Here is a 27,609-nt window from a genome sequence, read left to right on the forward strand (position 1 = left end):
TAAGAGCGGTAAGGATCGGCCCTTAATTGTTTTTGTTACGTCTTGCTTTGGGCCTGCTTTGCTGGGATTTGGTCTGCTTTTTTAGGTATGTTGTATTGTTGTTTCTGTTTTGGGCCTCTCTTGGATCTCCATTGGGCCTTGCCGCTTGTATCATTCCAGTGGATTCTTTTTTCTATATTATTCTATTATTTTCCAGTGCTTCATCATCATAAACTTCTTATAAATAATAAGAACTACATAAATATAGAGTTAGGAGTCGTAGCAAAACAAAATATAAATGTTGAGTACGGAGCAAATCCCCCCCTCTCCCTCCTTTTTTTTCCTTCTTGCCTGAGATTTTAATGGTTGGATTTAAGTTGAGTTTAATGAAAACAAATACACATACAAAATTACCAGGTAAACAACCAGTTCATTGATATCAACTGTAAACATCACCAAAATGCATGAAACAGAAAAAGTTGACGACATCATATTGGTATGCCACTCCATTCAGCATATAGAGGATTTCGTAAGCAATAGCCACAAGTACAAAGCTCACAAAATATGTTCAGTGAAGTTCTATTAACATTCATATTCATCACAGAAAAGTATGATTGCTTGTAGATGACAACACCCTCATAAAGGGAATTTAGTTAGTAGTCACCATAATGTGCAGAAGCTAAACTAAAGAGACACTGCACATATGATTAGAGCAAAACAAAATGCAAATTGCAAAGCTCACCACAAAACATGTATCCAGGGATAGTTGAGCTGGAATCATGTATCACAAAGGATGATTGCTGGTAGAGTACACGATAGCTATACTGCATTAGAGGTTGCTTCTCCACCTTGATGCTCAAACCCAGTTTTACCAACCCCGGAAATGTGCACTTGCATTTCATTCTTAGCAACCAGTTCAAACATGCAAATATCTCCAATATTTACATCATTTCCGCGTACAAACGCCATCCATCCTCCACAAAAAGTATGCACCATTCGCCCTTTTGAGTCTGGGACAGAGTTCACAGTCCAACATTCCCCTTTTGAATTTCTAAGCACAATCTCTGTTTTATGGTTGGGAAGATGTTCTGTGGAAAACTGGTATGGGATTTTCTGCACAATAATAAAAACAATCTATAAATACGGACCGGTGCCAACAACAATCTTCAAAAGAACGACATGAACATGTCTGTACACATATCTACAAGACTCACCAACGTATATGAACCACTGATGTTGAACTTCTTCATAATTTTCACAAAATTTGGGAAACAAGAAGTGAAAGATCGAGCTGCTCTTTCTTCATCAAGTGCTAACTTCATTCTCAAACTACTTCCGGCTTTTGAGCCTAGTTCATCTTCAACACCTTTTTTCCTGCGATTAACTGTCTCCATTTCATGGTTCAGAAAACAATTTAAGTTAGAAAAATGAAGGTGCTCTTTGAACCTTGCACCTTCTCATCCCTACCCCACCTGAGCCAGTTGTACATCAAACTATTCTCAATTTTATTATTTAATTACTATTTCTAAGCAATATAATTATCAAGAGTCCCTTAAACACATTGAAAATCTAAATACATGAGCCTGAAGTTTAAAGATAAAAATATAGCATGCAAATCTAGATGAACTTCAAGCTAATGTCAACCAAAGATGGATAGCCGTCATGGCCCCATCTTTGCAATAAATTGTTTAAGAGGACTTAGTTGGAAAACTTACCCAACTTTTTATTGGCAGCTTTTGACTGAGAGCACAGTGCAGATCTTTTAGATGTGCTACCATGTTTCCTTGTGTCGTTAGTGAAAGCAGCTTCTTGATATCTATACGATGCTATTTTATCAGCTAGCTCTATCTTTCTTAGGCTCTTTGAATGGACTTTAGGAGAGTTCCCCTTCATTTTCTTTGACAAACCTTTGAGAGTTTTATGTGAAGTGACAGCTAGCCCAGCACCTAACCTACTAGAAGTTTCTCCACTCTGAATGTGGACACGAAATTCACACTCACGCACAAGTTCAAAAATGCAGATATCTCCAAGCTTTATGTCATTATAGCGAACAAAAGCTATCCATCCACCACAGAGAGTATGACTTGTATGCACTCTTGTAGTTGGCACAGAATTGACAGTCCAACTTTCACCTTTCACATTTTGAAGGACAATCTTTACTTTGCAGTTTGGTAGATGTGCCACTGAAAATTTAAATGGGATATTCTGCAAAGCATAAAGCAGTTAGTAAGAGAAAATTCAACCACATGCGCACACACACACGTATACATGTGAGCATATATGCATATGTGTATGCTTATTAATTAAACTGGTGGAATTGTGGATGAGAGCACCAAGATTTGTGAGTGCAGTGTATTCATGTCAAGAAAATGAGAAGAAAACCCATAAAACTCTGAAACATCTTTCCCGCAAATACCATATAGAGTATAGACTTCCATGTGAATGACAAAATTCGAATACTGTGACCCTGTCCAAACCCCAAATCTGAACCAAAAAACAAAAATTAGGAATCATAGTCACAATCTCTGGGACTTTATGGTTCCAGATTTAAGAGAACACCTTTTAAGTATTTCCCACAGGAAGCAGCACTATTAAAGATGATAGCAGCACACCAAACAGGCCTTTTTTTTTAGTGTGACACAAAGAAAGATTATACATGGTTTGAGGAACTTGCTAACAAATAATTAATGCCAAAATGGAATCAGTAAAGTAGTTTTCTAGATGCATAAAAGCAGATAACTAGAGCAAGAGAATACTACTTATCTAACACCTCAATCTAAATTACAATGGGATGGCACCTCAAGAAAGTGATTTGATGCAAAATGTTGACCTTACAATATTAGGCCAAAAAAAGAGGATAGAATAACAAAACCAGAGGAAACAACCCACCAGAGTATATGAACCACTGATGTTGAAACTTTTCATGATTCTCACAAAATAAGGGTTAGAGGAGCTAAATGAATGAGCTACTTCATGTGCCGACGACATCTGCATACCAACTCTACCATTCCCATTTAAGCCATCTCCTTTTCCGTACATATTTTGGATGGATGCCTTTGCTTTTAATAAAGCAATATTCAAATCTGCAAGCAGGAACAAAAATATCACTAATTGCATCCGTATGTTCTGTATACACAGACAAAGAAAAACTCATTATTTCATGGATTACTTTCTTACAAGGTTGACATTCAAGTACATATGACCTTCATCTTTTTATGCATAGAGTGTGATTACATGCAAAGTGGGGTTGTTTTATCCTTTCACTCTAATATAACTAAAAATTAGCTAAAATAGCTGAATTTACAAACAGATTACTCAAAGGGGATAAATAAAAGGCAGGCTTTGCAGAATTCTCTAGTGATTAAAAAATTTGCCCTTCTGTCAAAACCCAAAAGATCAGTTGGTATGCTTACCAGGCTGTTCATATGGCTTTATTGCCTTGGAAGAAGTTGCTTCTTCACACATTACCAGCTCAAGTCCGCATCCTTCCTCCCTGCCCCTTTTTCGTCCAAAACTTTTGTCAAAGTAGCCAGAATCTTGGCCATATTCACAATGAAATGCAGCTTCTTTCTCACATGCACTTTGATCAAAAATTTGCACAGTGAAATGCAACTCACCATCATATCTGAAAATCAAGAAGTCACCACATTCTACAAAATGGTCTCTCACAAATGCTGGCCACCCATGATGGAAATATAAATCACCATTCTGTTGAATCAAGTCAACATTCCATGCATTTCCACTAGGACCAAACAATGAAACTAACCCAGATGTTCTGCCTTCCAGGTGTCTCATGAATCTTTCTGGTATTTTCTGTAACATAATATTGCAATTGTGTCACCATAAAAAATGCCTCAGACACCAAGCTTAAACCAACAATATTTTAACTTAGGTACACTTTGAAGCTAGAAAATAATAACACTATTCCTTCAAGGCAATTAGGCATCGTGGAGTTAACTAGAGAAAACTTATAAAGACCATCACTAGTTGGCTGTACCTGACAAACAATGCTCAAAATGGCTTTCAATACTTAGCTTTGAAATTATCACTTTCCCATAGCTACGAGTTGGGTCATATTTCCTCTGTTGAGGTACCCCATTGAAGTCCCTCTTTGAGCAGTAACACACTAACATTCTTGTATGATAAAGAATGCATAATTTCTGTGTAAGATACTAAGACCGACATGCAATAAGCAATTTCACTGTTTTTACTGCACAACCCAAATCCAAAGACTCTCTGTTTACAAATTAAGGAGCAAAGTTTACGCACTAACCCTAATCCTGAGAAGGAACAGAAAAAAACAAAAAACAAAATGATCCAAACAGATAGAATGATGGTAAATATAAGAGGAAGGGGAAAAGAGAAAGTACCAGTCGTTCTGAGCTCAAATCAGCAGAATAAAACGCAAAGAAGTGAGGCCTTCTCGCACTCGACATCTTCCTTTGAGCTTCTTCTGCCATTGAAAATCGCTTGCAAGTATCTCAAGCTCCAAACAGAAAACAGAATTTCAGTAAAATTTTCTAAGCGACCAAACGGGGCCTCTACATATTTGCTGGGAAGAATTACATGGAAGCAACCATCAATAAATTGGAAAGGTAGACAGAACAACACTCGAGGCTTAACGATCAAATAAAACTATGGCGTTTCTTTCTTCCCCAATTTTCTTTTCGTTTTATTTTTTCCAGGGAAAATTAAGAGAGAGACGAAATTAAAGCCAGTCACTTTCTCTCACTTACTCCAGGACTCGATTTGGAGCGAGTTTCTCACACGTACAAGAGCTCGTTCGACGTGTACCGTGTTACTGACTCGCGATTGGGAGCGTGAGTACGTTGGTAGAAGATCAGAGGACTGACAATGCCACGTGCTATAGGAGGTTAAGAAATAGATCCAATGTCTTGAAGTCACATATGTTATGTAACTTATGTTGCAGTGCTCGATTTTAAACTAATAGAAAGACACCGCGTCACCAAGAGAGGTTATTTTAGTCTTTTTGTGCTGGTGACAAGGAAAAATGCTATTGCTATAGAACCGACACGTTCATTATCTTAGTAACAGTAGTGTAATTTTTCGAGCCCCACTTAACCGATAATTAACTGTATTATTATAAAAGGTTAACCATAAGTTTCATAATTTAAATAAAAAAAATTCATAACTAAACTGGCGAGTACAAATTGAACTATGTAATGCCTGCAAAATGTCACAAAATGGTTTTCCGTTTTCGTGGTTTGTTTTGTATTTCAATTTTACTCCCGTGAAAAATAAAAATTTCGTCAATAACCATCAAATAAAGCACACGCAAATCACATGAATGGTAAGTGTTTGTGGGAAAATCCACATCGACCCGAATAGCCAATCACGGCTCGACACGTGGCTGGTCAACACCCATCTCGGAGTTGACTTTCTATAGTCAAACTTTGACCTCCACATCATCACTGGTCAGCATTTCCTCTGCCAGCTCGGACCGAATTCCCACGCCGGGCCCACCATGTTCGGTCCGAGCCGAACCGATGATCTTTCAATGGATCGAGTGTCCATCTCACCACGGTCATTCCGGTTCGGCTCGGCTCGGCACGGGGCACGGTCTCTTTTCGAGTTCTGGCGTCGGCCAGTAAGGTCTCGGGAGGACCCCAGTCTACTGGATCGGCTCGGTCTTGAATCCCGTGCCCGATCCGATCATACATGGATTTTATGTCTACGCATAAAGACACGTGCTTGTATCGGCTCGGCTCGGCTCTCCGCCGCCATTCCCGGGAAGATCACGCTGGGACGAACCGCCGCACTTAAATGCACCTGACACAAATCTTCTGACAGAAGGGATATCAGGCTTGCATTCATGACTACTGGAGCAGTCTGCCTGAACCTTCCAGCCTTGCATTTAATGGAGCATTCAATGCAGCATTGAATGCTGAAGAAGCAGGCAGCTGAGCATGCAACTAGGTCTGACCAGGTGCGTGGGTCTCTGGCAACCATTCATTCACATGCAGGTATCTTACTCATTAAGGTTTCCTTTGCTTATATATATCAAGTCATATGTGCAAAAACTAGGCATCTACACACAAAACACTTACACAAAATTTCCACTCTCCCAAGAATATACCCAACTTGCTGAGAATAACCCAGAACATTTGCCTTGTTCTTCCCATTCTCCCAAGTTCTTTCTTTGTTCTTCCTCATCCACCATCAGATACCATCATTGACTTCGTCATCGGAGCGTGTTTGGCTGGTACCACACCGGTCCATCTCCCTTGACTTTGTTTCTCTTGCAGGAAGATCTCAACCAGCATCCACTTCATCATCCAGCAAAGCACCTGATCAGCCAGATCAGCTTATCTAAGTTGTTGCATCTACCTTACGAGAATTTGCATCAACAGATTGGCGCCGTCTGTGGGAAGTGACTTCAGCCGTTGTGTTCATCACCGCAAGCGCTAAGCTCTTCCTTCACGCGAGTCATCATGACTACCATCTTTCGGGACACCAGCTCTTCCTCAGGAACATCTCAGAATGATGAACAACATCAGCCTGAGACGCCTGAGAAAACGAGGGGAGCACAACTCCCCAGGACATCAAAGTCCAAAGGTCCCTCGAAAATCCGAGCTGCTCATAAACTCCTCAAGGAGAGCCGGCGACATCTAGCCGCAGAGAATGCACTCCTGAAGCAGAATAATGAGCTGCTTGCAAAACAGGCCGAGCTGGCCGGCGAACTTGCACGCCATCGTGCTCAGCTCGAGAACAGCGGGGGATCGGGTTTCCGATCGCGCCGAACCCGAACCGAGCAGGAGGTCCTTTCACCATCTCCTTCTCGGCAAAGCACCCCTGCCGAGCCGAACGACCAGACCGATCGGCAGGACTCGGATCACGTCTTCCCGGGCTTCGAGGACATGCCCCCGGCTGAACAGGCCGAGTGCCTGAACGCCCACCGTCTTCTTCAACGAAAACAGGCGGCTTTCGGGAAACGTGTCCTCAGGAATTCGGACGGAGACCGTGCCGACCCGAATACAAACCGACGACCCCCGGCCCAATCAAGGTTGGGGACCAACAGTCCAGTCGGTTCGGCTGAAACCAGGGTCCCGATTGGGGATAGGCTCGGCCCCATCATCGGCCAGGATCCTTCCCCATCAGGAGCTCACTCAGGCAGGCGATCGGTGAGCGACCGACTGGGATCGACTATGATCATGTCGGATCGACGACCGGTCAGCGAGAGGATCACTCGCCAGCCGGTGAGTGAGAGACTCGGTAACCAGGCCGAATGCTCGGGGGAAAATACGGCCGAGCCGACCCCGCCCGACGTGGAAAATCTTGTCCGGACTCTGGTCCAGGACCAAATCCGGAGCGTCCACGATCGGCTCGGCCACGTCGAGGTCTCCAGGGGGTACACAGGTAGGGCCGACCACGGAGAGGAACTCCCCCTCCCGTACACCAGCAGAATTCTGGATGCTGAGGTCTCCCGCGACACCAAACCCCCCAAGATGGATCAGTACGATGGGACCAAGGATCCCTACGACCATCTTGACAGCTTCAGATACGCCATGGAGGCTCGCCAGGCATCTGAAGCCACGAAGTGCAGAATCTTCCCTTCGACCTTGAAGGGCTCGGCTCGGGGATGGTTCCGAACTCTCCAACCGAACTCCATCGATTCATTCTCCGACCTCCGAAGGGCCTTCCTGGCGAGATATCGGGTTGTATCCGAACGACTCTACAACTTGAACGATATGTCGCTCGTTAAGCAGCAAGAAGGGGAGAGCCTCAAGGCCTATCTGATCCGCTTCAACATCGAGTATACGAAGTGCGACGATTGCGACGATAGGTCAGCAAAGAATGCCCTCATGCAAGGTCTGCATGCTGGGGGACTCCGCTCCCACCTAATGAGGAATCCTCCCTCCACTTACGATGAGCTTTCTGCCGAAGCCACTAAGTGGGCGCGGGCTGAGGAATGGGATGCTCAGGTGGAGGCCCTGAATCCCAAGCCGACCCCGACCAAGAGAAAGGAGGGAGAGGTTGCAAGTCCCAAACCCCAGGTCCAATCCAAGAAGACCAGGACCGAGGAGCCACGCCAACTTCTGGGTAAGGGACCCAAGTTTGTCCAGTACACGGAGTACACTCCCCTCAATGCCGGTCTGGAGACAATCTACTCCAAGGTCAAGGACCAACTCCCAGTTGCAAGGGAGATCAAGGGACCCCCCCCAGACAAAATCAAGGAGGGCGTCTTCTGCAAGTACCACTCCAATCACGGCCACGTCACGGGTGATTGCTACGCCCTCCGCGACGGAATTGAGACTCTTGCCCGGGCGGGTAAGATCAACCAATTCCTGGCCGGCGGGCCTAGGGTACCCAAGGCCGCGCTGAAGAAGCCCACCAACACCATCGAGGTCCAGGATGCTGCAATCGGATCGATCGGCGGAGGGCCAACCTTCGTGGGAAGCTCGAACCGATCCCAGAAGGAGTATGTCAGACAGGCGGCTCAAGCTCACGAGTCCCTGTCGATCCAGGCAGGTCAGCCCAGCACTTCCAAAAGACAGCAGAAGGACTGGGCGCCGGTCACCTTTGAGTCGAACGAGGCAAACGAGGTCATCTTCCCCCACTATGATCCGGTCGTCATAGTGGCTGAGGTGGCCGGGACTACCATTGCGCGCTCCTTCGTCGATGGAGGGAGCTCAGTCAACATCCTCTACCACTCTGCGTTCGCGCAGATGGGCATCGGCGAGGATAAGCTGGAGACCGATACACCTGCCTTGGTCGGATTCGGGGAAGAAGTGGTTCAGCCCCTCGGACACATTTACCTTCCCCTTTCGCTCGGGAAGGGACCGATCAAGAAGACCTGTATGACGTACTTCATTGTCGTCAAGCGGCCGTCAGCCTACAACATCATTCTGGGCAGACCGGCTCTGGTCGACCTTGACTGCATCGTCCATTACGCCAACCTCCTTATCAAATGTCCGGTGGGCGACGACTGCATCGTCATTCAGGGAGACCAGTGCTCGGCTCGGTCTTGCTACGCCGCTTCGATCAAGCAGAAGGGTCAGCTGCCGAACTCACAGGAACTCGACTCCATCGCTGATTCGGGCAGGTGGCCGAGGGCGGAGACGTTCGATTTCATTTCCGAGCCGAACCCAGAATCTCGGCCCCTTCCCGCCGAGGCCTGGGAGGAAGTGCCGATCTCGGCCGAGACACCGGATCGGCTCGTCCGAGTGGGGACTCAGATCAGCCCCGAGCAACGTTCTGCCATCATTAACTTCCTCCGTGCCAATGCGGAAGTGTTCGCCTGGTCTTACGATGACATGCCAGGCATATCGTCTGACGTGATCACCCACAGGCTGAACACCGATCCGGGATGCAAACCGGTCCGTCAGAAGAGGAGGTCATACGATCCGGTCCGATACGCTGCCATGGCTGAAGAGGTAACCAAATTGCAAAACAACGGATTCATCCGGGAGGTCAATTATCCCGACTGGCTTGCCAACGTGGTCATGGTGAAGAAGAACAACGGAAAGTGGAGGATGTGCGTGGACTTCACCGATCTGAACAGGGCTTGTCCCAAGGATAGTTTTCCCTTGCCCAGAATAGATCAGCTCGTCGATGCAACGGCAGGACATCAGCTCCTCAGCTTCATGGACGCCTATTCTGGATACAACCAGATACTGATGCATAAGTCCGATCAGGAAGGCACATCTTTCATAACGGATCGCGGCATGTACTGTTACAAGGTCATGCCCTTCGGCCTCAAAAACGCCGGAGCCACCTACCAAAGGCTGGTCAACCACATGTTCAGATCTTCCATCGGCAAATCCGTAGAGGTTTACGTGGATGACATGTTGGTCAAAAGCATCAAAGCGGACGATCACGTCAGGGACCTCTCAGACATGTTCGGAGTCCTGAAGGAGTATCAGATGCGGCTGAACCCAGCCAAATGTGTCTTTGGGGTTCGGTCAGGAAAGTTCCTTGGCTACCTGGTCAGCCAACGGGGGATTGAGGCCAACCTGGAGAAGATCCAGGCCTTGATCAACATGAAGTCCCCAAGGACACGCAAGGAAATCCAGAGTCTGACTGGAAGAGTCGTCGCCCTGAACCGGTTCATCTCAAAATCCACCGACCGGTGCCTCCCTTTCTTCAAAGCCTTAAGGGGAGCAGGGAAGAGCATAGAATGGACCCCCCAATGCGAGCAGGCTTTTCAAGATCTGAAAAGGCACATGGGGGAACCTCCCATCTTATCCAAACCAGAAGAAGGTGAAGAACTTTTTCTCTACCTCTCTGTCTCTGACTCGGCTCTCAGCTCAGTTCTAGTGAGAGAGGTCGGCGGTGTACAACACCCCGTCTTCTATACGAGCCGAGCTCTCGCCGATGCCGAGACCAGGTATCCAAAGTTCGAGAAGATGGCTCTCGCCCTGGTCAGCTCGGCTCGGAAACTGAGACCCTACTTCCAGGCTCATTCAATCGTTGTCTTGACGGATCAGCCGCTCAGACAAATCCTGGCAAAACCCGAGACTTCGGGTCGGCTCATCAAGTGGTCAATCGAGCTCGGCGAGTTTGACATCATCTACCGTCCCAGGACGGCCATCAAAGGTCAAGCCATGTCGGACTTCATCTGTGAGTCGACCACCTCGACGGAGGATCCACCGCGCACCGACGCTATGCCAGCGGCGTCTGATCCGAACTCAAACGGCGATCACAGCCAGGTTGACCTCCTCACCTGGACCCTCTATGTGGACGGATCTTCCAACACCATGGGAAGTGGAGCCGGGCTTGTTCTGATCTCCCCAGAACAAGTCGTGATGGAGTATGCCCTTCGCTTCAAATTTCAAGCATCCAACAATGAAGCAGAGTATGAGGCTCTCATCGCCGGACTCAGACTGGCAAAAGAGCTCGGCGCAACCAAACTGAACATCTTCAGCGACTCCCAACTCATCGTCAATCAGATATTGGGAGAGTATGAGACTCGAGAACCTAGCATGACTGCCTATCTCGAGAAGACTCGTCTGCTGCTTGGGAACTTCCTTGAGTACAAAATATCCCAAATCCCGAGGGCAGAGAACTGCAGAGCCGACGCCTTGGCACGTTTGGCTTCGGCCACAGACACCGGATCCGCTAGACACGTTCCAGTTGAAATCCTGGACAGACCTAGCACCGTCGAAAACGAAGTCACCGTCATGCAGACCGAGGCCGAGCCGAACTGGATGACGCCGATCATCAATTACTTGGTCTCCGGGATCCTTCCCCCGGAGAGAGACAAAGCACGTCTCATCAAGACGAGGTCGGCTCGGTTCAGCATGATCAATGGTCAGCTCTACAAAAGGAGTTTCTCCCTGCCCTACTTGCGGTGCGTCACTCCCCAAGAAAGTCAGGATGTGCTGAGAGAAATCCACGAGGGGATATGCGGAAACCATTCTGGAGGAAGAGCCCTTGCCTACAAGACAATCAGACAGGGTTACTTCTGGCCAACGCTGAACAAAGACGCGGATCATCTCTCTCGCGCTTGTCTCAGATGCCAGAAATTTGCCGCAGTCCCCCATCAACCTCCCCAGGCTCTGACCTCCATATCCAGCCCCTGGCCGTTCGCGCAGTGGGGACTCGATCTGATCGGTCCCATGCCGAAGGCGAAAGGGCAAGTCACCATGGCCGTAGTAGCAGTCGACTACTTCACCAAATGGGCCGAGGCCGAGCCCCTAGCCACAACCACGGCCGAACGAATGGAGACCTTCGTCTGGAAGAACATCATTTGCCGATTCGGCATGCCGCACACCATCATTGCGGACAATGGCAAACAGTTCGACTGCAAGAAGTTCAGGAGTTTTTGTTCGCGTCTGAACATCAACTTGCGCTTCACCGCGCCTTACCATCCGCAGTCAAACGGACAGGTCGAGGCCATCAACAAGATCATCAAGAAGACCCTCAAGACTAAGCTTGATAATGCTAAGGGGAATTGGCCTGAACTCTTGCCAGAGGTGCTTTGGTCTTATCGAACTTCCTATCGCAACTCGACGAAGGAAACACCCTACGCATTGGCGTTCGGAACTGACGCCGTCGTCCCGGTCGAAATGGGGACTCCTTCATTCCGGACCGGCACATACAATCCCGAGACCAATGACAATCCGGCTCGGCCTGGACATGATCGAGGAGAGGCGAACCGACGCAAATCTCTGCCGAGCCGCTTACCAGCAGAGGGTAGCCAAATACTACGATCAGAGGGTCAGACCCAGAAGCTTCAGATTGGACAGTCTCGTCATGAAGAAGAATCCCCTTGCCATCAAGGAGAGTTCGTTCGATCCGAACTGGACCGGACCATACAGAATCACAGGCATAGTCAAGCCTGGCACTTACAACTTGGCCACTCTGGCTGGGAAGCCTCTCAAGCATAGCTGGAACGCTGAACACTTGAAGACTTATTACCAGTAAAATGTAGTTAGGATCGGGGACTGTCCGACTTAACACCCATTCCAATCAATGAAGAGATGAACATATTTTGACTCATTTCTTCTTATTTCTTCAAAGCAAACACTGGGGACTCTACTCCTATACACTTCCAGCAAAGAGGAAAAATCTAAGTGTTTCCTTTGAAAAAATAGTAAACCCATGTGCCGAGCCGAAGTGCCATTCTCGGCCCGAAGCTCGGTGCATTACAGACTCATCAGGTCTATAAACTCATGTGTCGAACTGGCGCGCCATTTCCGGCCCGATGCTCGACATATTACAGACTCATCAGGTTTATAAACTCATGTGTCGAGCTGGCGCGCCATTTCCGGCCCGATGCTCGACATATTACAGACTCATCAGGTCTATAAACTCATGTGTCGAGCTGGCGCGCCATTTCCGGCCCGATGCTCGACATATTACAGACTCATCAGGTCTATAAACTCATGTGTCGAGCTGGCGCGCCATTTCCGGCCCGATGCTCGACATATTACAGACTTATCAGGTCTATAAAAATCCCTGTCCGAGCCGAAGTGACTTCCTACAGTCCTAACGTTCAACAGGATATTTCTAAAAGAAAAATATACACTTCAACCAAAACTTTCATCGTGCATGCCCAGCCGATCTGAAAGTAGGTTTGAATATTTTTCTCAAAAAACTGCATTCCTAAATATCTCAATGGGTATGCCGAACCCATCCGGGATCACTAGGGTTGTTAAATTTTTACTTATCTTGGTTATGCTTATCAAGCCGATCCGAAGACAAGTTCTAATTTATCATTACCGTTCATCCTCATTGCAATCGGCATGCCAAGCCGATCTCAAATTGCCTCTGTTTTTAATATGTTTTTCATTTTTATCATTTTTCTTACTCATGTGTTATTAGTTATGTCTTTTGCTTAAATTCCGAGCTGAACTGACAACAACTTGTATCATAAAAAGAAAATACTGATAAATTAACAAACATAAAATCCAAATACATATTGTTCAAAAATCAAACCCGAGCCACACCTCGGCTCGGGGAGAAAAAAAAAAACAAGATAACATAAAAAACAAAATAAAGCCATCATGCAGATCGCTCGGCAGGGCCCTCCAGGATCGGCTCGATGGACTCCTCGGGCGTCTCCTCACCGAGCTGCACCACCTCAACCCCGCCGATCTGCATCTCAGCATTGGGATCGGATTCAGGGACTGGGGGGATCGGGGTCGGCTCGCAGTCAGGCAGCGGAGGATCCTCCGGAGTCGGCTCGGCTTCGGTGGGGACTTGGCAATCGGGAGGAGGAAGCTCATCCTGCTGACTCCCCTGGGTATCCTCCTCACCATCGGACTCGCCGAGGAACGAGACATCCCAGTCCGGCCTCTTCGACCGGATCTCCTCCAGCAGCTCCTTGTACCCCTCGAACTGGGCATTGGCCAGTGCCTGCACGCTCGGCAATCCGGCCTGACGCCGAGACTCGACAGCCCTCCGCTCGGCAGCCTCGACGTCCCGCTGAAGGTCGTCAGCAAACTGGCCCAGCTCGGCCACCTTCTGCTCGGATGCAAGGAGCTCCTTTCCGAGCCGAGCAACGTCCACCTCTTTCTCGGCCAACTTGGACCGCAGACCCGCCGACCGATCGCGCTCGGCCTTCACCATCCGCTCGGCCTCCGCCAGCTTCTCCTTAAGCTCCTGGACACGCTCCCGAAGCCTCCCCATTGTCGCCTCGGCCTCGGTGGCGGCGTGGGCAGCTTCGAACTGCCTCATGGCGAGCTGCAAAAGAAACACATTTATCATTATTCCGAACCGAGCGGATAGACGAAATCCGAGGTAAAAAAGACTTACCATCATAGCCTGGCGGGATGTGATCAGAGCCTGGTGGCTGAAGCTCGGCTCGCCATGACCGGTCCACAACCCCTCCTGCGCCTTCGCGGTCATCACGCGCTTAAGGCCCGAGACGAACGGCTCGACGCAGGGGTCGACCTCCACCGTCTTCTGGGGCACCGAGCCAGAGGCTTCGGCATCCCCACCACCGGGTTCGGCCCGGGTTCTCTTCTCAGGACGAGCACCGGTCACCGGGCCCTTCCTTTTCTCTCCCTGCCGAGCAGGTCTCGTCACGGAAGGCCCGGGTCGGGCTACGGCGGCGGCAGGCGCTGGCACCGGGATCGGCTCGGCGGGCACCCGGCCTTCAGCTTTCTTTTGGGCGCTCTTCTGCGCCTTCCTCCTGAGCCGAGCCTCCAGATCCGCCGAACTCATACCTCTCTCGGCTCTTGGATTCCACCTGGGTACAAACCAGGAGATTCCGCTCGACCTGATCTGAGTCTGTCCGAGCAAGAACCTGGTGGATAGGTATTCGGTCGGCGAGTCTCTGATCACGGCAACCTGATCCCTCAGCTCGCCTCTCAGCTTGTACTTGCCCCAGCTGACTGCAAAGATGAAACCAAAAGGAGTTAGCCACAAAATATACATACAAACATTACAAAGCATATACAAATTGCCCTCGGATCGGTCCCAGTCTTCCATTGCCCACCTGGGATTCTAAAAGCTCTCGGAACCCGGGCCGGAGTGGGTCTGCTCGGATCGGCAAATTCCCAATCCCCGGAGACAAAGAAGTATCTCCTCTTCCAAGTCTTTTGGGAGGAGGGATTCCCTGTGAATAGTGGCCCCGAGTACGCCTGCAGGTTGTAGAAGCCGAGCTCGGTATTCTTCGACCTCAGTGCGTACGAGCAGAACAGGATATCTTTATCCGGCTCGCATTTGTGCACCTTGTGCCACAAAATGTGCATGGACAGGATAATCCTGTACACGTTGGGATTCAACTGATGTGGCGCCGCGCCGATCATGGCCAACCAGTCCTGCAGGAATGGATGCAGGGGAAGCCGAACCCCGTTCTCAAACATTTCCGGGTACATGGTCACCCATCCCTTAGGAGGTCGGCTCGGCTTCTCCCCTTCCATCGGCAGTCTCATCCGCACGGCCTCGGGAACAGAGTACCGAGCCCTCAGATCCTCGAGATGAAACTCGGTCATCTCGTTTTGGATCTGATCGGCCTTCCACGCCAACTCCTCGTAAAAGTCCGGGTCGATCGGACTCCCTGTCACTTGCCGAGCCGAGGTCGACGCGTCGTGACCCCTGTCCCTTTCACTTGAGCCCGAGGTTAACCTGCTCGGGACGGTCACGATCGGCTCGACGTCAAGGGGCTCCTCGTCGTCGCCCTCGGCCGCCTCTTGTTCCCGGTCGGAACTCGGCGCTTCGAGGTTTTCCCGATCCTCTCGGGCTCGGCGCTCCTCGCCTGGGTTGCGATGCAACGCCGAGATGACCTCGTCCAACTCTTCGGACAACCCATCCCAACTTGCCTGGCCCGCGGGAGGACTTCGGCTCTGATCGGCATCACTGTCTCCATCAAACGCCTCCCCAGAGCCGAGCCGATCACTCGAATCGGATTCAGACATTGCTAAAACACCCTTTTTCCGTTTTTCTCTCACTTTTTGGATTGAAAAGTGCCTTTTTCAAGAACACCAAGAACAAACCCAGAAAAACCCGAAAAACACAAAAAACTCAAAAGTGGACAGAATCACTTACTGGTTTTGTCCGGCCAAATCCCTCCGCCCCAAACACCCTCGGAATCACCTCGCCTATCGCCGTACCCGCTCGATGTTGGGATCGGACTACCACTCGAACGGCGGTGAGAGAGAAGATTTCACGGTGAGAGAGAGAGTTTTGCAGGAGAAAGGGAGGGTTTCTGAAAAATATGGGAGGGAAGAGAGAGAAAGGGACCTTTTATATCCCATGCAAATCCGATCTCAACCCTTCATTTCTGGCGCTTCACATGCCAGATCTTGACACCTGTCAAGCATTCAAAAATACCCATAATGAGGTGACCCTTACGTTCCCCCATGCAAAAATCAAACGTCCCTTCACCTGTCCCTGAGATATTTTGGCCAATCACAAGTCGTCATGTGTTCGGATCTTCGAGAACATAGATTTGTAGGGTTCGGCTCGGATCAAACAAAATGCTATCCTTGGGAAAATCCTTACATCTCAACTTCCCATCCACCACTGTCTGTTCGGATCGGAAGTTGGGGGACTCCTGTTTGTGGGAAAATCCACATCGACCCGAATAGCCAATCACGGCTCGACACGTGGCTGGTCAACACCCATCTCGGAGTTGACTTTCTATAGTCAAACTTTGACCTCCACATCATCACTGGTCAGCATTTCCTCTGCCAGCTCGGACCGAATTCCCACGCCGGGCCCACCATGTTCGGTCCGAGCCGAACCGATGATCTTTCAATGGATCGAGTGTCCATCTCACCACGGTCATTCCGGTTCGGCTCGGCTCGGCACGGGGCACGGTCTCTTTTCGAGTTCTGGCGTCGGCCAGTAAGGTCTCGGGAGGACCCCAGTCTACTGGATCGGCTCGGTCTTGAATCCCGTGCCCGATCCGATCATACATGGATTTTATGTCTACGCATAAAGACACGTGCTTGTATCGGCTCGGCTCGGCTCTCCGCCGCCATTCCCGGGAAGATCACGCTGGGACGAACCGCCGCACTTAAATGCACCTGACACAAATCTTCTGACAGAAGGGATATCAGGCTTGCATTCATGACTACTGGAGCAGTCTGCCTGAACCTTCCAGCCTTGCATTTAATGGAGCATTCAATGCAGCATTGAATGCTGAAGAAGCAGGCAGCTGAGCATGCAACTAGGTCTGACCAGGTGCGTGGGTCTCTGGCAACCATTCATTCACATGCAGGTATCTTACTCATTAAGGTTTCCTTTGCTTATATATATCAAGTCATATGTGCAAAAACTAGGCATCTACACACAAAACACTTACACAAAATTTCCACTCTCCCAAGAATATACCCAACTTGCTGAGAATAACCCAGAACATTTGCCTTGTTCTTCCCATTCTCCCAAGTTCTTCCTTTGTTCTTCCTCATCCACCATCAGATACCATCATTGACTTCGTCATCGGAGCGTGTTTGGCTGGTACCACACCGGTCCATCTCCCTTGACTTTGTTTCTCTTGCAGGAAGATCTCAACCAGCATCCACTTCATCATCCAGCAAAGCACCTGATCAGCCAGATCAGCTTATCTAAGTTGTTGCATCTACCTTACGAGAATTTGCATCAACAGTAAGACCATAATCTAACATATGGGATTAGCAACTAATAAACATAAAAGGACGATTTTACCCTCTATATGACCCACAATCAAGGGAATCATAGGATGGCCGTAGCACATCGGCACATCCTCCACTTGGGTGCAATCAAGGTGCCACATAGTTAGTTTCACCCCACACGACACGTCGTATGGTCATTTAAAGGGTTACAATTTAAGAGTAAGCATATAGGAAGTTTCAGTCTGCTGGCCTGTTTTAGCTCTCCATCATATTAAGAGGAGCAGGCAATCATATTACAAGGACTGAATTCACAACTCCATTGACTACCAACAGCAGAAGAGTCACAGCTTGACAACATTGTTCAGAAAAAATCAAAGATTGTGACGATTACTTAGACATGTGCATCTTTTTTATGACCTTAATTGTTCAAAATCCAAAAATAAAAAACATCAACTATGTTGGTACGACTGATTAGGATCAGCGGCGAAGAATCTGGACATCCATCAACAAAGGTCTAGATCGTGACTTAGATGTCTGATCATGGAGCTCAAATATGCACACATCTCCATTCTTCAACTTGTTGCCTCTATAAAACTCATGCCATCCTTTTGAAAAGGCTATACGAGGAAGCATACCATTTTTATTGCTTTCCCAAGTTCCTAGGTTCACTGGCCATAATTTTCCACAAGGATCTCTGAGAACTAGGCTGGATTTTTTCACAATGCCAGTTGATTTCACAAATGGAGCAGGAATATTCTGTCAAAAACACTCATTTAGAAACAATCCCAAAAGAAAAAAACTTCATCATGCTAACTAATGTGTTTAGTTGTAAGAATTGCAACTCAACCCTTAATAAAGGGTTCCAATTTGACAATTCTACCTCTGCGGTCTGCCACAGAAATTCCAGATTCTAATAAGGTAGAAAACTTACCAAATAAGGCCTACAATGGATCCCATGGGATGCTTTCATTTTTGTCTTGAACTGAGGAAGATTCCTTGAGGATGAAGATTTGATTTCTTCCAGAGGGATTTTTCCTAAGAAAAAAGTCCAAGGCACATTAACCCAGCCACCATTAGATGCAACAATGACAATAACTAAGATAATGGCAAGCAAGCACTGGGCCACTGCCATTCTCAAAATTTTGCTACAAATTAAACAAACCACCTTTGGAATGCTGATGATGCTTGACACTCTTTGCTTCATGGGATGTTGTTGCCATCTTATTGTTAGCCAAATTGGTAGGATAAGGAAACTGTTTTTCACAAGCACTTGAATCAAAGGCCACCACATTGAAGACCATTTTGCCTTTGTGTTCAAATACTAGAAAATCTCCAACTTTGAGGCCATGATGCTTCACAAATTCTTGCCAACCTTGTTCAAAATAAAGTACACCATCCTCACTCCTACCAACTTTAACATGCCAGAATCCCAGGCAGGTTTCTATAAGAGCTTTATCCAATTTCTTTTCGTTATCGAGACGTCTACAGAAAGCTATTGGAATAGACTGTTCATATGTAGAGCAAAAGTATTAGAAAGGCCAAAGACTTTGTTCTTCATGTTAATGCATTTGGTAAATCAGTAAATGTCTTACTAGTAAAACTTTGAAATATGAATTTAATTTCCGAATCATTCAATTTGACCATCAAACATAAATTATTTACAGTTATGTTAATATGGTGGATCTAAGATTACAGTTTATAGGCTCTTCTTTTTCACTCTTTAAAAGTTCAATTTCCTTCAGAAAATTGTTATTCAAAAAAAAAAAAAAAAAACTCCAGTCAATTAATTGATTGAAAGCAAACCAAAAACAAAATCCATAGGTTCGGTAGGGTTACTGTGTGAAGCCAGTCACAAACTCACAACCCACAAACAAAAACCCCTCATCATCCTATCCTATTACAATAGCTAAACAAGAACATATATCAAAAAACTCAGAGAGAGAACATACAAGTTTGTCGCAGAAACCAGGCTTCAAAACCTTAAAAAAGTGTCTGGAAAGTGGAAGCATTCCGCCGTGCATCCAGATTCCAGAATAACGCCAAACAGTTGTGCTCTCAGACTCACACCTCCCTAAATCTAAATCGTTCGTCTACTTTAGATATGTGCACTCCATAATGGTTGGGTTAGTAAATAGTAGCGATTCATATCTAAATGATTATTCAAAAATCTAAATTCTTTCGTTGAATGCATGAGATTTAAAAATTAAAAATGTGTTTTAATGACATATAAATTTCTATTTTATAGAATTTTCCAGTCAAATTATCATTTACCACATGGTCCACATCCATTCAATAAAAAAGCCTTTGCATTTTGGTCAACTGCTGCACCTTCTACTGTAGAACTGTGACCTTTAATTGACTTGTCATTTTGTCAATCAATCAAGTCTACAAGCAGATTTTGAGGCCTTGACTATAAAAACAAAAAAACAAACGAAATATTGGTTTGAACTTTGAAGGTGTTGACGTGGGCTGGTACAGCCCAAGATTCAACCCCTAACTAATCCCATACTAATTTAGTTGAAGCCCATTAGCCCACACCTTAAAATGAGCCCACCCCACAAGCAACTACAAAACAACAGCTTCTTTTTCCATATTCAATATTTTATCAAAATGTAGTACTAAAATGTGGTCTCGTAGCATTAGTCTATTGTTAGTAAGGAGACATGAATGGCTCCACATTGTTGATACCAATATATATGCCTCGGATCAACCTCAGCAGGAGCAGACATAATATGAGTGACTGTATTTAGGGTGCGTTTAGTGCGTGATGTGAAAATCACATGCACTGGAAACCCATTGCATGAGATCCACGCGAAAACGACCATACCACTCCAGAATCAGTCCATTTGAGTGATTATAATTACAACTTACAAGCACAGATATCAATAACGCTCTCCTCTCGGACCACCTCACCAGACTTTTCTGCCTAATTTTTTTACGTTTCGGTGTGTCCAGACTCTAAACTGGCTGAGTTAATTTACAAAACATGAAATAGGAATGGATGTTCTTAGATTATGAACTATTATGACCAATTAGTTCGAGTTGGCTTATGTCCATGGCATTTTCTTTTCAACCCCTTTGCTCTTGTTTTCTTTGCACTTGTCGCTTTATATACTGTCAGCTGGTCCATTTTTTGTAGGGTCTATATTTAAAAGACAGCAAGGTGTTGTTATTGATGCCATCCAAATCAAACATCAAATACCCATGAACATGTGCAGACAACCCACCCCAAAAATTTAAATGATAGAGAAAAATGGTGGGCTTCTAGATGTCTGGGGTTTGATACATATGCAACATACATATCAACTCATATGCAAAGTCCAATTAATATCACCATTCACCAATACAAACACGAGACACGACACACCTAGAGAGCGTCAAATGTCAATGCCTGAAGACTTCAATATTTTTCTTTTGGCTAGAATATGGCATTTCCGTATCAGACAAGGGGTGCTGAGTATGATTAAGAGGAATCAATCTTGCTTTCAACCATCAATGTGCTTGAAAAGCAGAGTAAAACAAGGGATGGGATTCTAAAATTTGTTGGTATCAAAATCACACATTTTGGAATGGTCGGGGGGTCTGAAAGAGATGTATCGATAAAAGAGTAGACAAGTCAAACCACATGCCTAACTCGTAATCCAACAAAAATTGGTGGAAACCAAGCCACTAACTACAAGTTTTGTATGGGACCAACAAGCCAACCCTACCACATGAAGAAAATTATGCAGACCATTTTAAATCTATTTCAAGTTTCATAGGACCATCTGAGCTGATTACAAATGATTTTGGAGGAAAGAATCGGTTACATTTTTCATATGATCTCCTCTTTTCTTATAGATGGACCAACTTTGCATGAAACTGAATACCAGTAATACAAAAAAAATACATCAAAAGATATAACCAACAAGAATAAATAAATTCATCTGCTCACAAGGAAAATCTCCTAAGTAGGAGCAGAGGGAACAGACCACACAAAGCATCCTTTCTTTCATTCCCATATTCAGCTGGACAACCTTCAGGGTAGGTCCATTTTCTTCAACATAGAGGCAAAAACATCCATATACTTTACAAGTGTTACGTTTCTGAATCCTCCGGTACTGTAGGTAATTCATCCCCTTCAACAAATGATGAATTAAGAAACTTGGCAACAAAAGCCCACATCTTATATACATCTTCAAAGTTGGTCAAAAATCCAAGCGATGCTGTAACCACCTCGATCCTAAAGAACATATTCTTACCTCCATGGCGGCCATTTGCCATTGGCTTGCACAAAGATGTATCTTCAAGATCCAATGCCCCACAATGCTGTTTCGGACCATCCAAGATTCGCACATGACTAAGGATACCAACGCCAAGAGATATACCATTCTTTTCAGCCAACTTCTGTACGACTTCAGGGTGAATTAGCCCTCTTCCACTGCTCTGTCTCACATTAAAAGCTACAGCTGCACCCCTTTCATATTTGATCTTAGGACCATATATCTGCACAAGTGGCACCCCCACACCTTCATCTGGACCAGGTAACCGAAGTTGAAGTAATGAGGTAACCAGCCAATTTATAAGATATCGCAGTCTGAGGGTAGTTTTGTTCAGACCCAACATATTAACATGATCAAGATAACGACAAATTATCTCGGGCTCCCTCCTTCCCCACTCTTGCTCATCACCATATTCTCCTTCACTCATAGACTCGTCCTCACCAAGGGTAGTCAAAGATGCTTCTCCCGGCTCCAAAATATGGCTCGCTTTTCCTCTGTGGTTGTCTTCCACGGTAAAAGACACCCTGCGACTCATGCTTGCCTCTAGATCACCCTCTTCTAAACCAAAAAATCTGCCACCAGCAAATCTATTTGTTTCTCTCCTTCCCAGAAGTCTAAACTCACCCTCTGTCTCCCTCCTTATAGCACTTTCTTTTGACTCTTGGCAAATTTCAGAGGTTGAGGAACTATCAAGGTTACTGAGTTTGAGACCAGAAGTCTGGTTCTTTGGCCTAAATTCATTTGTGGGCATGGACTCTTCCCTGATCTCAGGTTCTTCTTGAATCTCCCTAACATGAAGCGAATCTGAGTTTGTTCTACCATGTCCTGAGGCAGTACCTGTTTCAGCAAACATCTCTTCTTCAGGAATTCCCTTAGCACGGTCCTGGTCCTGTGACACTGATAATACAGCTGCATCGAAAGACAACACAGGATCTTCATGCAGTCTGAGGTTTACCCTCTTATCATCATGGACTGGGCTATTTGGCATTTTTGAAGTTCCTTTTGGAGAGAGGAGCTTATTGTTCTTCCTGCCAGAAAACCATGATGGTGGCAAGGGCGAACCTGTTTTCTGTCTCGTTAGTTGGCCAGAATGATCAGAACCAAATGGACTCTGACCTAAATCAATCCAGAATGAATTGTCCGATGACTCATCCTCACTGAAGATTGGACTCTTCATAACCTCCCCCACTGAAATGCTCTCCGCTTCTTCAAATATCGTGCTTGCCCCATCCCTGTCTGAGTCCGGGTCCATCTCTGTCTCAAAACAATCCCTCACCTGATTGGAAGTGAATACACCTGAAAAGGCAGGCATCTGAGACTCCCCATGTGTTTCAGACAATAATTCTTCATTATTGTTGGCTGTATCATTCTCAATTCCAGCCAAAACATCAAGACCATCCACAGAATCACTCAGGTACTGTGGAAAAACCGGGAGAATCCTCACAATTCCAGTCCCAGTGCGCCCACCTTTGCTTTGCAGACTCCCCATCACAGATTTCTTGATCAAAAGACATCCAAATCCAGTTGGGTCAGATCCAAATACCCTGTAAAATGATGTAATAATGAAATCCGGCCGAAAGAGAGACAGTCCAAGTGAATCCATGTCTTTAGGACCCAATGACCCAGCATCAAGCAAAACATGCCAATTGTTCTGCTGAGCAAGTGCCATCCACTGGTAGGAATACTTGGCCCCAGTTACTCTTGACTGAACAGGAAATACAAAGAGCCCAGCTGCAGAATCCTTCTTCCTCCTTTTCTTGTTTGCAATTTGCTTTTTCAGCTCCCTAGAGCAAAGTTTCAGGGTTGGCCATTTAAACCACGAACTATAAACCTTGGCACCTTTCTCTTTGGCACTCTGAGCCATCCAATTCACAGACTGGCTCTCATGATCAAACATGGTTAACAACTTCTTATTCGTTTGGAAAGGGTAAGATTCAGCTAACAATTTAAAGGCAGACCCTCTACTAACAGTGAAGACAAGACCATATTCATTTTCAGGAATGTTCAAGTAATCCATAATCCTAGCCTTAATATCATGTTCAACAGAGCCATTCTCGGCACCTCCACAAAGAGCATGGTTACTCAAATTTGCAGTTATCTCCGACAAGGTAAATGAAGAAGATTCCCAATATTGTTGAGTTTGAAGAGAGGAAAACAGCCCAAAACCGCAGTAATCAAGACATACCTTTGCAGACGATTCCGAGAGGTGACTGTACTCCTCTGACCTTAAATGGTCAATCTTCTCTGAAGACTGGAACTTTGGGTACATTGTGAGGAACTTGTTGAAAGCTTCATGGAGATCAGGGATGGAATCCTCTGTGGAAAAGGTTCTGTCTGCTGCAAGTGATGTGGCACGCAAGAACTCCTTCTGGGCATGGAGCCTAGCAAGAGACCTTGACCTTCCAAAGCTACCTTCTTGATTTGGTGTCTCCGAATCAATGTCTTGGGATTTTGCAAGAGACCCATCTTCGGATGCCTCCTCAAGAGCCTCCCTGAGCTTGTTTTCCTGCAATTGCCGGAGGACTGAAGACTTTCGCTTGGCGTCCACGGTCAAACCAGAACCGTCTCTCCTTCTGGTCTTCTTCTCCATTAATAGAGCAGCACAGTGGGATATAGGCTTCCATACTGAAAGATGCATTAAGGCCTCTCTGTCTTTTTTTCTTTCTCAAACACCAGTCTGACTGCTGCCCAGGAAGCAAAAAACCAAGTAAAGCAAAAGCGAGTTTCTGAGTCTGAAAAAAGATCAAACGCTTGCTATTCAAAATCAAATTTTGGGTTTCAGAGATTGAATAGCATTTCAAACTTTGGCTGCACCGCTGAGGAGCCTTTACTTTATTGCCTAAAACATTCAAACAACAAAGACAAAGATTCTTCTATTAAAACCCAGAACTTTTGTGAGATCTGTAAGTATTGGTCATAAAGAAGAGAAAAGGAAAAGGAAAAAAACACAAAGGACATCTGATTAGGAAATAGGAACAACTTACCTTTAATAATTGAATGTGATCACAGAGAAAACCCCAACTCAAGGGCCCATAATTAAGGATTGCTTCAGTTCAAGCAGAAGCTCTTTCAAAGACCATAAAATAAACAAAACCCAGTTCTCAACCCCACAAAAGATGCAAAACCGAGATTCAAAGACATCCCCAAGAAAAAGACTCGAACCCCAAAACCTGGAACTTGTTGTTATAACAATGCATTCTCGAAAGATTCGAAGGAGAACAGTAAAAGGATCTCACTAATCCCACAACCTATTGCCATTGAATTCTTTAATTCTTGCAACAAAACCCAGTAAAAATGAAGTCTTGTAAAGAAACATATATGACAGACCCAAGGACGCAAACAAAAAATGAAAGGTAAAAAAAGAAAACAGTGCCCAGGAATTAAGACCAAAAAGAATAATAAAGAAGATAGAAATAAACACAAGGAAAGAGGTCTAAAGCAGAGAGAGAGCAGAGCAGCAGAAACAGCTCCAACAACTCCTCGCCCCACTATCACTGCTCTTCCACCAACCAATCTTTGCCTGGCCTTGCCTTTCTCTCTCAGATAGTACTAGTTGAAATAGAAGGGCAAGATAAAAACAAATCCTTTGAAGAATCCCATTAACTCCTCATTTACTATGGCAGTCAATACAGACATGTCCGCATTGAATGCTTCCTGTTTCTCTTACCACCCACATTATTACACACCTCTGACCTCCTCTTTGATTTTCCAGTTTAACCCCTCCTTTTTCCACAGGGTCTTTGTAACTTGGTCCTCAACTTCATGCAATAATGAATAACCAATAAGCATAAGGTGAAGTGCAAATAGGTAGGGAATCTGCTCTCAAGTGCAAAACTGCAAATAGCGCTCTTGCCACTTGTGCATTTTGAAGCAGAATGTTTTAGAAAAGTTGCGGGGTGCTTTGACTTCGCGTACCCTTTTATGTACCCATAATCATATATTCCTGCTAAGTGCGTTAAGATCTTTGTGAAAGAAGATAATCAGTTGTCTTTTCCTTTCTTTTGTTTTCTTTTGTTTTCTTTCTTTTATTGATAAAGTATGTAAAGAAAACAATAATAATTAATTAATTAGGAGAAATTATGGTAACATCACTATTATCCTAGTTTTGAAAACACAAAAATTTGATACTATAATACTGTCATTTAGATATGATTAATTCCCATATTATAATATGAATAGATAATAAATTTATTTTATACTATTATTAAATATATATATGTTATAATATAAATAAATTAAAAATATCACACGGATTATATTATAGATACACCAAAAAGCTACTCACTAACTTTTATTCAACAAGATAATCGGCTAATTTGTAAGTATATAAAGTTTTAAACAAATTAACATTAATTTGGTTCAGAAAGTGAGATGATAAGTGGGAGAACAGCCTTCAATTAGTGGACTTAAAACTGAAACTTAGTAGTTAGTAGATAATAGGAATTTTCAAGTATCTAATACCCATTTATTATCAGATACCCTAAGGCACTAGCAAATTTCGATGATTCTCTTCATAATTACGCATTAAAATGAACCAATAAACCAATATCAAAACTGAATTGCACATCATGCATGTACTGGACCTGCGCAGGTGTCCCCTGCTAAGTTAGCTGTCACCGTTTGGAAAGGTGGTCAACTAAAATGATTTTTGCTTTTTGTAATATAATACAGTAACCATATATTAAATTATATGATTTCTAATCCATAATGAACTTTTTTCAAAAAAATAAAAAATATGGTTGATAAAGATAACAAATGAGCTTCCACGGAATTCGCTTATTTGGACTTTTCGACGGATTGACCAATTTGACCTCATGAGGTTTTTCAATGCTAATTTCCCATTAGGTTGGCATAGGCTGCAATGAGAAATCGTTCTGACTTTGACTAAAAGTAACAACTAATTTCTCACTAGTTTCAAACTATTTTTAAAATTTTTTGATTAAGTTATTTTTTAAAGCAAGAGACACCTCATTAGAAGACATAACATGGTCTTCATATGGACACTAGACATGAAGACGCTTAAAGAGGGCCAAAGGCTGAGTGAATAATCTAATAGCTGATCAATATCTATGGACGCAAAATATAATCTTATGCAAAAATAATAAAGTAATGCAGAACCCTAAAACATTTTAAAAAGCCGATTCAACTTAAAAGGGCATATATATTTCTTGTATAAATTAAATATTAATGCTTCTAACACTTAATTTGCCAAATGCCTAACCGAAATAAGATAGGATTTTTTTCTTTTGTATAAAAAAAATAAAAAAAATACGTTACGATAGGTGGGGAATTAATGCCCTTTCTGAAAGGTTTATACCATGTGTCTTATATTTGTTTTCTTTGTTGCTGAGATGCTACGTTAACGTTTATGTTTTCTTTGTGCCTATTACGAGTATATACCAAATTACCATGTTCTATGACCAAATGTTTTTTTTTTTCTTTTGTTTCTGGTGATATATATATAATTAAATTAGTCCGATATACGTGGATCCAATTCCAATGAAAAGTCTTATTAAAAAAAAAAACACATTTTGCCATCCTTTCTTCAAAGTCAGTCAGTCAGAAGAGCTTGAGTGAGTGAGTGAGTGAGTAAGTGAGTGAGTGAGAAGCTTCTGTTGGAAAATTAGATTGATAGTTTGGCTTTTACCCTATCTGTTTCCTCATTCCCAAAATTAGATTCTTTCCTTCATTTTATTTTTTTATTGTTTCGTTTATTACGATGTTCGTTGGACATAGCCATTACTCATTAAGTCATAGACTCATAGCAATATAGCATGCATGACAATTGAAAAGTACCAAATTAATTGAGATTTGTGAATATACAATATTTTTTTTTCCTTTTGTGGTTGAATGTCATAAAT

General features: G+C 44.8%; 3 protein-coding genes across 3 annotated transcripts; all 3 read right to left on the reverse strand.

Moving 5' to 3' along the window:
• Positions 1-573: 573 nt before the first annotated feature.
• On the reverse strand, positions 574-4,677 carry LOC147278318 (B3 domain-containing protein Os01g0723500-like). The gene is made up of 6 exons (XM_086250670.1): positions 4,350-4,677; positions 3,393-3,792; positions 2,869-3,062; positions 1,695-2,184; positions 1,194-1,363; positions 574-1,092 (listed from the first exon to the last, which is right to left on the reverse strand). The coding sequence occupies exons 1-6, from the start codon at positions 4,437-4,439 to the stop codon at positions 799-801; spliced, it is 1,638 nt and encodes a 545-aa protein (XP_086106796.1). The 5' UTR covers positions 4,440-4,677; the 3' UTR covers positions 574-798.
• A 13,286-nt stretch (positions 4,678-17,963) lies between these two features.
• On the reverse strand, positions 17,964-19,507 carry LOC147278319 (B3 domain-containing protein REM9-like). Its single transcript, XM_086250143.1, has 4 exons — positions 19,436-19,507; positions 18,652-18,991; positions 18,418-18,521; positions 17,964-18,242 (listed from the first exon to the last, which is right to left on the reverse strand). The coding sequence occupies exons 1-4, from the start codon at positions 19,505-19,507 to the stop codon at positions 17,964-17,966; spliced, it is 795 nt and encodes a 264-aa protein (XP_086106269.1).
• A 1,730-nt stretch (positions 19,508-21,237) lies between these two features.
• Positions 21,238-25,316, reverse strand: LOC147278320 (uncharacterized). The gene is made up of 2 exons (XM_086250444.1): positions 24,733-25,316; positions 21,238-24,587 (listed from the first exon to the last, which is right to left on the reverse strand). Exon 2 carries the CDS (start codon positions 24,384-24,386, stop codon positions 21,564-21,566), a length of 2,823 nt encoding a protein of 940 aa, XP_086106570.1. The 5' UTR covers positions 24,387-24,587; positions 24,733-25,316; the 3' UTR covers positions 21,238-21,563.
• Positions 25,317-27,609: the final 2,293 nt, after the last annotated feature.

Source organism: Dryas octopetala, chromosome 7 (assembly GCF_963921425.1).
Source record: "Dryas octopetala chromosome 7, drDryOcto1.1, whole genome shotgun sequence".
Lineage (NCBI taxonomy): Eukaryota > Viridiplantae > Streptophyta > Magnoliopsida > Rosales > Rosaceae > Dryas > Dryas octopetala.

Excerpts from the sequence above, each read along its gene's own strand:
- LOC147278318 (XM_086250670.1), bottom strand. The coding sequence starts at position 4,439 with ATGGCAGAAGAAGCTCAAAGGAAGATGTCGAGTGCGAGAAGGCCTCAC. Across the intron at positions 3,063-3,392 it reads AAAGCCATATGAACAGCCTG|ATTTGAATATTGCTTTATTA; the intron begins GTAAGCATACCA and ends TCCTGCTTGCAG. Across the intron at positions 1,093-1,193 it reads TCAGTGGTTCATATACGTTG|AAAATCCCATACCAGTTTTC; the intron begins GTGAGTCTTGTA and ends ATTATTGTGCAG.
- LOC147278320 (XM_086250444.1), bottom strand. The coding sequence starts at position 24,386 with ATGCATCTTTCAGTATGGAAGCCTATATCCCACTGTGCTGCTCTATTA.
- LOC147278319 (XM_086250143.1), bottom strand. The coding sequence starts at position 19,507 with ATGCACGGCGGAATGCTTCCACTTTCCAGACACTTTTTTAAGGTTTTG. Across the intron at positions 18,992-19,435 it reads CTGGTTTCTGCGACAAACTT|TCTATTCCAATAGCTTTCTG; the intron begins GTATGTTCTCTC and ends ACATATGAACAG. Across the intron at positions 18,243-18,417 it reads TCCATTGTAGGCCTTATTTG|AATATTCCTGCTCCATTTGT; the intron begins GTAAGTTTTCTA and ends TGTTTTTGACAG.